Here is a 13,461-nt window from a genome sequence, read left to right as displayed (position 1 = left end):
TTCTTTTCTGTAGTCCCTCGATTTTCAATGTTGTCACAGAAGACATCATCAGAAACTGTGTTGTATTTTTTTCTTCAAACCTATATTGTCCACGCAGTGTGTAAGAAGGGCTGGGGATTTCAGATGAGAGTGGGCTCACTGAGGAACAAAGTGCCAGGCAGTGGCTTCCTGAGAAGGTGAAACCTGGAGACATGGCAGGATCCAGACGGGCGAGGAGGGGTGGAGAGCTGGCCAAGAAGGAAGTCCAGAAGGGCTCCTCATGGCCCCGTGGCTCCGAGTCTTCAGAGATGCCCCCTGGGATGGGGGAGGTGGCTCAGCTCTACCCTGGGCTGTTGGGCTCCCCTGCCTTTGTGGCCTCTAGCAGGTCGCTTGACCTCAGTGTCCCCATCTTTAAAATGGAGGTCATGCCTGTTCTGCTCTCTGGAGGGTTCACGTGGAGCTTCAGAAGCAGACTAAGAACATCAAGGACCGTCAAAGCCTGTTCCCACTGCTGAGGTTCGTCTCCATTTCTGGCTCCTTGGGTGAATTCATGACTCTGGATGCAGCGGGGAGCGTCCTTCCCAGAGGGACACACCTTCGGCTCCTCCTCCAGGGGCCTCCCGGCTTGGGCCACTTTCCTGCTGGAATGTCCTATCCAAACAGTACCCATATGCAAATGACAGCGCCAAGCAGGCTGGCATGGGCATCCGTGAGCGGGCAGGTTTCTCCCTGTCCGGCAACCAGTAATGGCCTCAGAGACACCCATCAAGGGCCTTGATAAATGCTAATTGGAGAAATGCTGGAGTCTTCTATTTTTCTTGTTTCAGTGGCCCTTGGTTGACAGTTGCTGGTCATCAGATGATTGAGGTAGCTAATAAAATAGTGGTGATGGATCTAAATAATGGTGATTGTGCCATTTGTTTTTTTCCTCCGTGTTTTCATATCTTATTTACTGACAGCTGATAGGCTTCCTCTGGTTAAAAAACAACAACAACAACAACAACAACAACAGTTCACAAGAAAAGATCTCACCGTTTCCAATTTAGCTGTGAAGTCAAACCTTATCGTTGCCCTTTCAGCTTCTCTCAAAGCTTTATTTTACTTTATTTTATTTTATTTTATTTTATTTTATTTTATTTTATTTTATCCTGGGCTATTACTCCTCCTCCTCTTACCAGCGCTGTGTACCTTAGGGTCGCGAGGCATCTGTTGTTATGACATCATTGTGTGCTGTTGGGTTGATGTTGCTTTGATGGCCCTTCCTGGAGTTAGAGCCCATGGTTCCCCAGGTTTTCTCGCTCTCTTTGACCCCTGGTCCCCTCCCTGAGGTTGCCGTTCCAACTCCGTGTTTTTTATTTCAAAAAGCAGAGATGCTTCTACCAGCGAAATTCCCCTAGCTCTAGCTTGCAGGCCTGAGCAAAATTCGTATTTTCAGTTTACCGCTAATGGGTGAGGAGCCAGGGATTAAACCCCACAGAAAAGGCCTTTGTGACCCAGAAGAAGTCTAGTTCTTGGCTTCTACTCTTATCGTCTGGTTAAGGCCCTGGGAGAGGAGAAAGAATCCACCTGTGGGTCAGAAAGTCTGATAAGAAAAGATTATGTCCTCCTGTGGGTTTTAATAAAAGACATTGAATGTTGACAAGCTTATCATAGCTTTTGTTTTCTGCTCATGTATGAAATTTCAAATGTGTGTATTTTTTAGGAAATATGATGACCCCCAAAGGTAGGAGAGTACCTATGCCTCTTGCCCATTTGGGTCTTATCTCTGTCTTGCCACCTACCCCTTTTTTCTCCTTTTTTTCAGACTGGCCAGAATCTTATAGGTTTGTTGGTACCCCCAGCGTCATTGATCATTAAGGTAAACAGTGGCAAGTTCCCCAAAGCTTTAGGGTAATACTTAATACTCAGAGTATGGTTTTTGGACCAGTAGTATCTCCATCACCGGGGAGCTTTTTAGAAATGCAGAATCTCTGGTCCCACCCGAGACCAGCTGAATCAGAATCCACATTGTAAGTAGATCTCTGGGTGACTCACACCTACAGTAAAGTGCTCCAAGGAGTCCTTTGGAAGGAGCTTCCAGGGACCTCTGAAGCCACAAGACACCTGCTAAAAGCCCTCTAGCTAATTGACTGTGTCCTCCAAGGCAGAGATGTCCTCTCCCTTTCTTCCACAGACACAGTCTAGCCCCCTATGCTGAACGAGAGCCACCTTTGGAGACAGCAGATGGGAAATCCCAACCAAATGTGTCCTCAGCTAGTTTACCCCACTTTCTAAAGGACCTGGATTGAGTCTGAAGATCACTGATACTCTCCTGGGTCTAAGAAACTTTAATGCTTAAGTGTTGGCATTTCTACCCTTCAAGTACAACCCTGTTTAGGTGGGTGGGTCCCAGAAGTTCATATGTGAAACTGTGGGTTGCCCAGAGGCAGCTTCTTGCACAGCAAACCCCTGGAAACGCCAACACTATTGTTCAGGGTTAGCATAAAGATTTTTTTTTCCGGTCAAATGAAAAAATTTTACCAAGCAGAATTAATGATTATGACTGTTAAAGCAATTTAATTTAAATGTATCAAGATAAGATTTCTTGGTCTGTATCCCTTTCTTTATAAGAACGTATACACAGGGCGCCTGAGTGGCTCAGAGGGTTAAGCCTCTGCCTTTGGCTCAGGTCATGATCTTGGGGTCCTGGGATTGAGCCCCGCATCGGGCTCTCTGCTCAGCAGGGAACCTGCTCCCCTCTGCCTGCCTCTCTGCCTACTTGTGATCTGTCAAATAAATAAATAAAATCTTAAAAAAAAAAAAAAAGAACGTATACACACCCGTAAAAGCAAGAACCCCAGGGTCCTTACCAGTCTGTTTGTATTCCTGTGTTTGGCATGTCTTCTTGACTGTTAAAAATTTGGATCCAGGGGAACCTGGGTGGCTCAGTTGGTTAAGTATCTGACTCTTTTTTTTTTTTTTTTTAAGATTTTTATTTATTTATTTGACAGACAGAGTTCACAAGTAGGAAGAGAGGCAGGCAGGGGGCGGGGAAGCAGGCTCCCCCTGAGCAGAAAGCCCGACGTGGGGCTCGATCCCAGGACCCTGGGACCATGATCTGAGCTGAAGGCAGAAGCTTTAACCTACTGAGCCACCCAGGCATCCCAAGCATCAGACTCTTGATCTCAGCTCAGGTTTTGATCTCAGGGTTGTGAGTTCAAGCCCCATGTTGGGCTCCACACTGGGTGTGGAGCCTACTTAACAAAGACAAACAAAAAACAGATCTGGAAGTTAAATGTTGATTTAACATGCCATAGATGGGACTAGAGACAGAGGTGGGAATGCTGGACTATTACTTTTCTGTATGGTATTCTTTGCAATCCCAAGCAAATTATAGTTCTAGTGCTTTTCCTGTTCTCCTCTGTGCTTTTTCCAATTGTATATACTCATAAATGTAGACATTAACATTGCATGTTGAATTTTTTAAAAGGTGTATTACTCAGTAGAAGATATTGAAGCTTCCAGTTGTAGGAGCAGCACTGACAGCTGGAAGGGAGTCTCCTGGGTGCCTGGAGTTTATGTTGTAGTCTGTGATCTGATGGCCTGGGTTTGAATTCTGGCTCTGACACTTACTAGTTGACTCCATGCAACTTACTCAGCCTCTCTAGGTCTTATCTGTAATAGGAGGATATTACCTACCCCAGACAGCTATAATGAGGACTAACAGAATTCATATATGTAAGGCTGCCCAACCCTGTGCCTCGCACATAGTCACGTAACCAATATTAACTGTCATTATTAAATCTGAAGTAGGACCAGATTGCTTTGTGGAATGGCATGCTGTGAGTGTGAGAATGAAGTGAGGAGGCTAATGGAATTAAGTTCCTTCTCTTCCTGCTTCTTGTCGTACTGATTAACAGTGAGCTGGTCCCACATCAAGCACAGCTGAAGGGAGAGGGAGAAGCAGGGTCTGGAGACCATGTCCCCTTGAATAACTGAACTGCTGGGTTTTAAAATGAGAAGCCAAGGTAACAGGATCTAACCTCACGAATTCACATAAGGCTCTGCAACTTGCCGCCCGTGGAACATTCACTTTCTCGTTGTTTTTTTGTTTTTGTTTTTGTTTTTTTAAGATTTTATTTATTTCTTTGACAGGGAGAGACACAGAGAGAGAGGGAACACAAGCAGGGGGAGTGGGAGAGGGAGAAGCAAGCTTCCTGCTGAGCAGGGAGCCCGATGTGGGGCACGATCACAGGACCCTGGGATCATGACCTGAGCCAAAGGCAGCTGCCTAACGACTGAGCCACCCGGACGCCCCAATTTCTCATTTCATCTCCATAGTTTCTCTGGACATAGAGCAGGTGTCGTGGTCCCCAGTTTACAGAGAGGGATGCTGAGGCTCAGCAAAGGGAGTGCCTTGGCCAAGGTCCCCAACTAGAGCCCTGGCTTCTGGATGCCGGGTCCAGTGCCTTTTCTGCACAGCCTCTGTGACTCTGTAGACCCGGCATTAAGGGTGCCTGGAAAGTCGGGAAGGCCTGTCAGAACTGCTAATGTTCTTTCTTCCTCCTGGAAGGGTCGGGAGTGAGCAATTCTACAAGTCGCATCCCAGGGAAGGGCCTCACTTGTGCAGATGCTCTAGACCTAAAACTATGTGCTTTGGATTCTCGTCAAAGGGAAGGCAGGGAGCTAGGTAGAGGAGAAAGGGGAACCTCTTTCTACATGGCTCACCGGAACCTCTTCTACAGACCACCCTAAGCCAAGGAGAGGAAGGGTGTTGAGGGGTACCTATGGTTGGGGCCTGTGTGAATTACTCAAGTGTATTATGAAAAAGAATAACCAGTGGTGTGTGTCTTTAGGACAAGATGGCAAACGTGTAGATGTGTGCCTCGACTGTGCCTTCTTTACCCATGGACACATGGCGAATTGACCACAGTCTTTCCCACTGTGCCTTGGAATCCTCAACCCAGGGATCCAGGCAGTGGCTACCAGTCAGATCTGTTAAATGAGAGAGAACCCACTGGCTGTTCCTCTTTTAAGGGATAGCCCTTAGTGCAGTGAGGAGTCACATTTATTGTTGAATTAATGCGTCCTTTGTTGGCATCTAGGTAATTCTAAGGTTCTTGGTAGGGGCAATGATATTTCTGTTTTGGTTTTTTTTTTTTTTTTTTTTTTAAAGATTCTTATTTATTTGACTGACAGAGATCACAAGTAGGCAGAGAGGCAGGCAGAGAGAGGAGGAAGCAGGCTCCTCGCTGAGAGAGTCCTATGTGGGGCTCGATCGCAGCACCCCAGGATCATGACCTGAGCTGAAGGCAGAGGCTTTAACCCACTGAGCCACCCAGGCACCCCGTGATATTTCTGTTTTATCAGCAATTGAAATATCATCATTCATTTGACACTTTCACCTCGCTGTGTCACCAAGCAGCTCTTCAACTAAAAAATGGGACATCAAAATACTTGCCATCTGTGTTCGCTGTAGCCATCTTTTCTCTGTCTTTAGAGGCGAATGTTATCTTGGGCTTGTTCCGCTATGTGAGAGGGTGACAGCAGGAGGAGAAACGGGCTTCTCTCTTCCCCCAAGCATACACGAGATCGCTCCACAGATGGCTCCGCTCCAGGATAGCGGAGACGTGCTTCTCTCGCCCCACCCCTCCAAGTCAGTGGTGGCCCGTTGAGACAGCTGCAGTGCTCTGGGCTCAAAGGGGAAAGCTTGTGTGTCTACAGCTGGTCACGCCCGGCTTGCCAGGCCCCACATAGAATATGACCAAGGGCCTGGCAGATGATCTTGTCCGGAGTGTGTTCACAGGGCTCTGTGAGACCCTCAGGAGTTGGGGTCGGAGAACTTCACTGGAAAAGCAATTTTTCGACTGGGACTTACTGTTTCCTCCTGTCAGCATTTGGGCGGGGGGGATGGGAAGAAGGGGAAGGGTCGCAGGGCATTAGGGAGGCGATGCAAAGCAAACCGATTGGTCCATCTTAACTGTAGTGGCTTCATCCAGTTAGCTGGGATCCCGGCACCATTCAGCGAAGTTGCCTGAAAGTGACCAGTCGAGAGGGCCAACATGTGAGAACGTCAGGGCCACCATGTGAGAACGTCATGGCCACGGGAGACTAAATCTGAGGGAGGAGCTGTGGGACAGAAGCACGATGATCACAGGCAGGGCCCAGGGGTGGCCAAGGCCTCGGCTCCCTGCCAGCACCAAGGCTTTTCTTTCACACTGATCAGGCCCAGCAAACGACACTTAGTTTCCAAGCAAAGACCATTCAGTACTTTGAAAAGATGTTTCCTGGGTATTTATTGTGAATATCCCCAAAGATAATGATAGAGCCTTTGGAAAATGCAAAAAGATAAAAAGGAAAAAACTTACCCATAACCACACTGCCTGAAACAATACTCTTAAAATTTGGATGTATTTCATTCAAAGTCTTTTTTGCCATGGAGTTGTGGATAAACTTTAATAAAATCTGTATCATAATGAAAATGCAATTTTCATCGTGCTCTTTTTACACTTAGTACATGTTTCTGTATCAAGTCACTCAAAATACTATTTTAAGTAGGTATATAAGATCCCATCTTACAGATGCACCATAATTTAACCAAAAAAAATTAAATTTTTCAGTGGCTTTCACATTTTTACAGGTGCATTATAAATACTAGCAGCACTTGGTTTGGGGGAAGAAAATATAGAGGGGGTAGAATTTTTATGTCTTGATGGAATAGTCAGCATGTTCATTGTATTATGGCTGACATCCCAGGGGTGTGTGTGTGTGTGTGTGTGTGTGTGTGTATACGATATTATTCTCCATTGGTTGTGTGTGGTGCCATGTTTTGATACTTAGAAGTAGAAAGTCTCCAGGATCCCCAATAAAACCTAGACCTTTGGGCTTTAGTCCATTGAAGGACTGACATTTCCTTCCAGTATGTTCATAAACATGGCTGTAGGGATGGTTGACTCCAGTGGGAAATCTGTAGCTGCTGTGCTGAGTCCTGTTAAATGTTGATGAATTTGGATCGGATGTCTTTGGTTCTCTTCCTGCCCCTGGGCCATTTGGCGCTCACACTGTACTCTCCTCTCTCCTCTAGTTACTGGGGCTTCCGGATGCTGACGATGATGCGTTTGAAGAGTATAGTGCAGACGTGGAAGAGGAGGAGCCAGAGGCGGACCACCCCCAAATGGGAGTCAGTCAGCAGTAACCTTCCGAGGGCTCCCACCTGAGGAGAGTGGACCCCCTGGTACCTGAGGTGGGGTCGCGTGCTCCTGGGTTAGCATTTTTTGCATTAGCACTTCGAAACAGGACGTCTGACTCCCAGCATCCAAATTCAAACTAAGTACCTTTTTATTGACCGCAAAATATCTGGGATGAGCTTTGCTCAGAAGTGACCTGAATTTTACTCCCGTTTCAGTGGGTTTTTATGGGGTTGTCTTGGTAGCCTTTGCCATTTTGAATTTAGAGTCCATTTTGTGGCTGACTGTTCTCTCTTGAGTTTGTGTTGAAGAACTACCATTCGCTGACTTGAATGTGGAGAACTCTGAATGTATTAAGGATATGTTTTGAGTCCTCACAGGTGACATTATTGAGGGAAAGCATGACAGAGAAGAAATGCAGTCTGCACTTTTTATGTACTTTTTAAGTGTGTCCATAAGTGAAGGAATTTGCTTACAAAGCATGAATTTTAATATCTAGTCATTAAACTGCACAAATGCAAATACAAGAGCAGAAAAGGATAATCACTTAGCTTTGGACGAAGAAGGGAAGAGAGGCAGAGAAGCCTTTGTTGAAGTGTTCTGCCATTACTAAGTTACCTGGATAGATAGCAGCGGGTTCATGGTTGGTATAAGCATTACTTGCATGTTCAGTTATTTTAAAACATGCTAATTCCAAAGCCACTTTTAAAATCTAATAGTCGAAAATATCAATGGGGTGACATAAATGATTGATTTCTTTAAAATATCTATAAACCGTCCCACATATGAAATGAAACATTCACATTCTCTCTTTATAACCAGATGGCAACTTGTTAAATCATGAAAACATTCAGAATCCAAGTGCCACTTAAACTTTGAAGCCATAGATAAATTTAATGGGGGAAATAAACCAGGATAAACAGTTTTTTTAAACTTATAATGGAATCTTTCTTTACTTTCTTAATTTGTCTTTTATTCCTTAAAAAAGAAAAGGTCAAGAAAAGGATCCCACTGTATAATTTATTTAAAAAACTATAATCAAGTCCTTGGACGGACCTAACAGAAGTGAATTTTTAAAGTGATATCAAATTGGGACTCTTTCAGTCGTGGGTTAGCTTGGTTCAGATGGGAAGTTTCAATGATCAAAATACTAAGACAACTCCCAGAAACAGCTACTTAATAATTGGAAACACTGCTGTCACTTAGCCAACAAATACTTACAGGGGAAATCCTTTGTAATGCTTACGTGGAATTATTTAAAGTATTCATTTTCTTGGACCCTTCTGGATCTCTCAAAGCAGAATGCCTCTTTCACAACCCTTGACCAAACATAGCATCTGGGGTGGAAATGTTATTAACATGCATACACATGGCTGTTAGGTTGTCATAGTTTGGAACTTAAAAAAACAACAACAACAACAAAAAAGCAGCAGCAGCGAGCACAGAGCTTCCGGGAGTCTTCTATAGCCTCAGGCCTGTCAGTATTAACCTGATTCTATCACCATTTTCTGTTTGATTGACTGATTGACCGCCATGAAGAGTGTGGCTGCTAGTGGTAGAACAGGGTACTGCAGTTTTAAGTCATGGGGAAAACCGTACAGCAGTTTCCCTCCATGCTTCAGTACCCACATTTTTTCTGTTCTTGGAAAAGCGTATGGAAGGTTAATTTCACGTGAAATGAATTTCCTTCTGAGTAGCCTATTCCCACCACAAACCTTGATGTTTCCTCCAGCGGGTGAACATGTTCTGTGCTCTGTCCTTGCCTGTCTTCCCATTGACTAAGTACCTGGGCGCAGGCAGTTGTGAGCTGCATTCTGTAGATAGTGCTGGGGTTTGGTAACCCTCTGTTTTAACACAATAGGCTGAAAGAATGACTTCTGCCACTGACTGAGGTGAAGAATCTTGACTAGCTTCCTCCATTGGAAGGTAAACTGGAATTTTACACATAAAGGCTTAGCAGCTCAATTTACATATGTTTGCGAATGGAATGGACATTAATATAAAATGTATTTTATGAAAAAGCGTTTAGGCTTTGACCAAATGCATTTTGGTATTATTATGTTAATGTTCTATTTATAAACACTGAACTGAGATCAACTCAGCCATTCAGTGGGCTGAGGAGAAATCTCCTCTTTGTTCTGCCCCAGGAATTGAGAATAACAGTACTGTGTGTCACTTATTTTCATGGCAAAACCCCAGAAGGCATTAGCAGATGGAACCGTTTCCTCCAAAACTTCCCTTTTTCTGACTGTGTCCCTCCCCAGCTGCCCTTGCTGCTGCATGTGCCTGTGCTGGCTCCCACGGCTGCGGGTTCACAGTCCGGGGTGTGCGTGTGGCGTCAGAGCTCGCGTGGTGCAGAGCGCCCCCTGACAGCCAGCAAGGCAGGCGGCCGTCTTTGATAAGGAAGAGGTTCTGTGGTTAGATGAATTCCTGACTTTCACAAACAGATAAACACTTAAGAAGAGTTAGTTTGGTGCGGTGGGAAGAGCATGGACCCGGGAGTTAGGAGAGAGACCTGGATTCTAGCCCTGGCTCTAACAGGGACCGCGTGACCTTGGGCAAGTCCCCTGACTCGCCTGAAACAAGGGCTTTTTGCCCTTCTGCTTTCACCACTGTCATTCCCTAACTGCCTTATGGTATGTATGTGTGCTAAGAGCAATGGGCAAGGACACTTTTAGGGAAAGGAGAAAGAAATACATTTTGGATCTTGCGGAGATGCTGTCCTGAGAATGCTGGCCAAGGACTACCTTGGTATAGGTTTCTGATGTTCTATGAGTGTCTGAGGGGCTGATGACTTCCGGTCCCTTAGACGGAGGACACAGGCCCAGAGATACAGAAACGTACTTGTCCCAAATGTGTAGGCTCTGTCGGCTGAAGGTGTGGCTTTCCCTTGTGCCCCGACAGACTGCGGCTTTGGAAGTGGAATGAGTTTAACTTAACTGAGAGAGGAAATTTTGCATGAAGAAGAGCAGGGAGAGGGTGAAAGAGGAATACTTTGACTTTTTGCCATGTTGTCCAGGAGAGAGAAAGAAGAGAGAGACTGTGTGTGTGTGTGAGCACGTGAGCATGTGAGTGTGTGTGAACTTTGTGGGGAGAGGATGATTGATGGCTTATTGATCACTGTGGGCCAGCTGTGAAATCCTGCCTGTGATAACCTTACCAAACCTTGATGCTGGGCTTGAGTGAATCACAGAGACATTTTTCTTCTGGCCACCTAGTCACTGGCTCTGCCTGACAGTCACACTGAGCACACTTTGGGAAACCAGAGAATGAGTTAGGGAGCCAGGCAGGGAGGTAGGACCCCCCCACACAACGCCTGCCACACTCTGGCTCAGTTACACTCATGCCTCACAGGCTCATAGCAGCATATAGGACTTTGGGGTTTTTTGTGTGTTTTGGATTTTTTTTTATATGACTAGAACATGAGAGAGTCTCTTATTTAGGAATCCTCCTGTCTTGGTGCCAGATTTAGGTTTCCAGGGTCCTTAAGTGAAAAATTTCTCTCCTCTCATAGCTACTGTCATTTTTCACATACAAATAGAAACCTTTCCTTCGGCACAATGACATCTCTAAAGATTGTGTCTGTCTCATAAGAGCACAAAGTGTATGGACCTCGGGGAGCTGCGCTTCCCAGCATCATTGGAATTTATATTTTAGAAATCTCCCTTGCATATTAAAATTCACAAGTTGGGAAACGGGTATGAACAAACCTGATTTTCCATGGTTCAAGAGGCAGAGAGGAATAGGCAGGACTTAATCTGCAGTGGGAGGAGATGAGAAAGGACGGGAGAGTTAGTGTCTAATTCTTTAAAAAAATAATAATAATAAAGAAAAAGCTGGAAGACAGGTATTGTGCATGGTACAGGAAAACTGTTTTTAGGGCTATCCCACTAGGAGCTAGCTATTCTCGAAGGAACCGCCTGCGTGTTGAGAGGCAAGACCTGTGTTGGGAATGGATTTGCAGCTTTACAAATGCCCGGCAGCCAAGGAGACAGCAGGTGTCCCACAAAGATGGTGGAGTTTTCCTCAGTAAACCAGCTGTTAGCCAGAGAACCCTGTCTTTCCAGAGTGCAACCACGTGTGCACACTCCAATCACCTGGCAGGCAGCAGGTGAACCGGACTTGATCTTGCTCTCAGTGTGGAGGAGGCCATGGGTCAGGAATGCCCCCAGGGGCTGGAGGGCAGAGCCCGCCTACTCCACTTTTCAGGGTTGAGGAAAGAACACAATTAAAACTCAAGTGCATCACAGATCCTTCTTCCCTAGAAGGACTGTCAACCCCACAGAGGGGCCACTGCCTATTACTTAGTCTTCAGATTACCAGAGAAGCCCAATTTTTTTTTTTTTTTTTTTTTGGTATGAAACATGAATCCTCTTCCACAAAGACCCAACAAGTTATCTTGGTTTTGTGACACCAGGTATGACCTGAAAGGCTGAAGCCTTTTAGATGTTATTCAGAATATATAAAACTTGCCAGGCTGCCCGTAGCCTCTGGTGTCCATGGCAACGTGGGGTCCGTGGTAAATGTCTATAGCTCACGTTCCCCTGGGTAAACTGTTACATAAGATGGTGTCGTCGATATTTTTATTTAAATTTGTATTACAAAAATAGAGGACTGTGAGCATCACACGTTAGAAACCTTCTTTACAGCACCGTGTGGCTGAATAGACCCAAGCTGTCGAAAGTGTGTGCCAGGCCACGTAAAAATAAACACTTCATTTACTGAGAACTGTATTCAAGTTACTCAGTCCCACCGAGAAAGCAGATAGTCTGTTCTTTGTACAGCTGCCTTTCCCTGGTTCGTTCTTCTGTTTCGCTTTTGTTTCTTAAGCGTCGTTTTTTCACTCTGAGTACCTTCTGATAGCAAGGCGGGTAAAGATACAGCAGTCCTGTCCCCTTTTTAGAGGAGAAAGCAAATTGTCCATTCTCGGGAAAGATCGGGAACGATCTGTGAGCCAGTCTTCGTTTGGCTAGGAGAGTAGAGTTTAGCCATCTACATGAGAAGCAAAATCAAGGAACAGTTTGGGGGTTCTTTTTTCCTTAGGCAAAAATGTTTCATGCAGGGTGTGTATGTTTTCTTCGCCTTTATATTTCCTTTCCAAGAAATCTCTTGTAAATGACAAAACTGTGAAATGGGTTGCCAAAAAGACTTGTTACCCTTTGTTTTAGAAGCCTCGAGCAGTGTAAGCCCGAAAGTGAACCCTGTCCACATCTGCTCCGTCCTCCCTCCCCGGGGAGTGAGGGTCTCATCTACCAATGTAATTACCATACGCTTGCTATTAAAGAGCCTTCCAAATCTGGTGATGTTTGCCTCTTTTTTACTCCCTCCACGGTGTTTGGTCCAGAGGACACCTCATGGGAAAGGAGGGACAGAGAATGAGGATCACCAGCCAGGTCTGTGGTTGGCGATGTTGGGGCTGGGGTTGCCGGGGGCAGCCGGGGGGCAGCTGGGGTGGGAGCGAGAGAGGAGGTCATTACGGAAACCACTGGCATGGTTCAGGGGTGAGTAATTTAAGACATGCATGTATCTGTTGATGTGGCTGGTAGTGAGTGATTTTCCAGCGTTCCTTCAAGCCAGTACTTGAGGGGCATATACGAGGACCCTGATTTTTCTCTCATGGTGAGACACCACAGGCACTTTGTGGCACCAGTTAGAAAGCTGTGGTTGCTCTGTGACAACAGGACACTGTTTCCCTATGACTGTCCTCATGGTGATTATTCTTCAGTGAACAGTGGCATCTGAAGGCTAAATCAGGAGTTGGTGGTAAATCCCATTATTTGATTAAGAACTAGCTTCTTTCCCCAAATGAATAGGTCTCCAGAGATTGTGAGATGAGATTTGAGTTTGCCTTAGCAGATGCAGGGAGAGGGGTGTGTGTGTGTGTGTGTGCGCGCGCGCGCGGCACACTCTCACTAACTTCATTGGTGGGGTTCTTGGTTCGGGACAAGGCTCTCGTCAGAGATTGGACCTGAGTGGTGGGCTGTGTGCAAGCCTTCTGAGCCCCCCTCATCAAAGATTCTGGCTTCAGTGGGGTGGGGACATGGTCTTCCACAGACAAAGCCATTCTTCTGGGGGAATTTCTTTGTTACTCTTATTTGATCCCTTGCACAGATAACCTTCATAAAATGTAGTGTGCCTCCTTTATCTAAGTGCTGACACATTTTCCCGTTTGCAGTGAATCACTCTGGAATCTGTTGGCTGGGGAAAATGATTCTAGCCCAGTGTCCTCCCTGACCACTGTGTGGCCGTTGGCATGTCAGCTCTCCCCACCCCCGACCTTTGTTCGCTCATCTGTAAAAATCAGAGTACACTCTCA

The 13,461-nt window shown here is 45.7% G+C and overlaps 1 protein-coding gene across 2 annotated transcripts in view; it reads left to right on the top strand.

Moving 5' to 3' along the window:
• The window catches only part of MTURN (maturin, neural progenitor differentiation regulator homolog), a 28,381-nt gene extending 15,933 nt beyond the window's left edge, over positions 1-12,448 (top strand). For both annotated transcript variants that reach the window (XM_032304809.1, XM_032304807.1), the window contains one exon: positions 7,043-12,448. In XM_032304809.1, the coding sequence (XP_032160700.1) occupies positions 7,043-7,153 (111 nt within the window). In that variant the 3' untranslated portion in view covers positions 7,154-12,448. The remainder of the gene's footprint in view (positions 1-7,042) is intronic.
• Positions 12,449-13,461: the final 1,013 nt, after the last annotated feature.

Source organism: Mustela erminea, chromosome 11 (genome assembly GCF_009829155.1).
Source record: "Mustela erminea isolate mMusErm1 chromosome 11, mMusErm1.Pri, whole genome shotgun sequence".
Lineage (NCBI taxonomy): Eukaryota > Metazoa > Chordata > Mammalia > Carnivora > Mustelidae > Mustela > Mustela erminea.
This window is presented reverse-complemented; position numbering and strand designations above follow the sequence as displayed.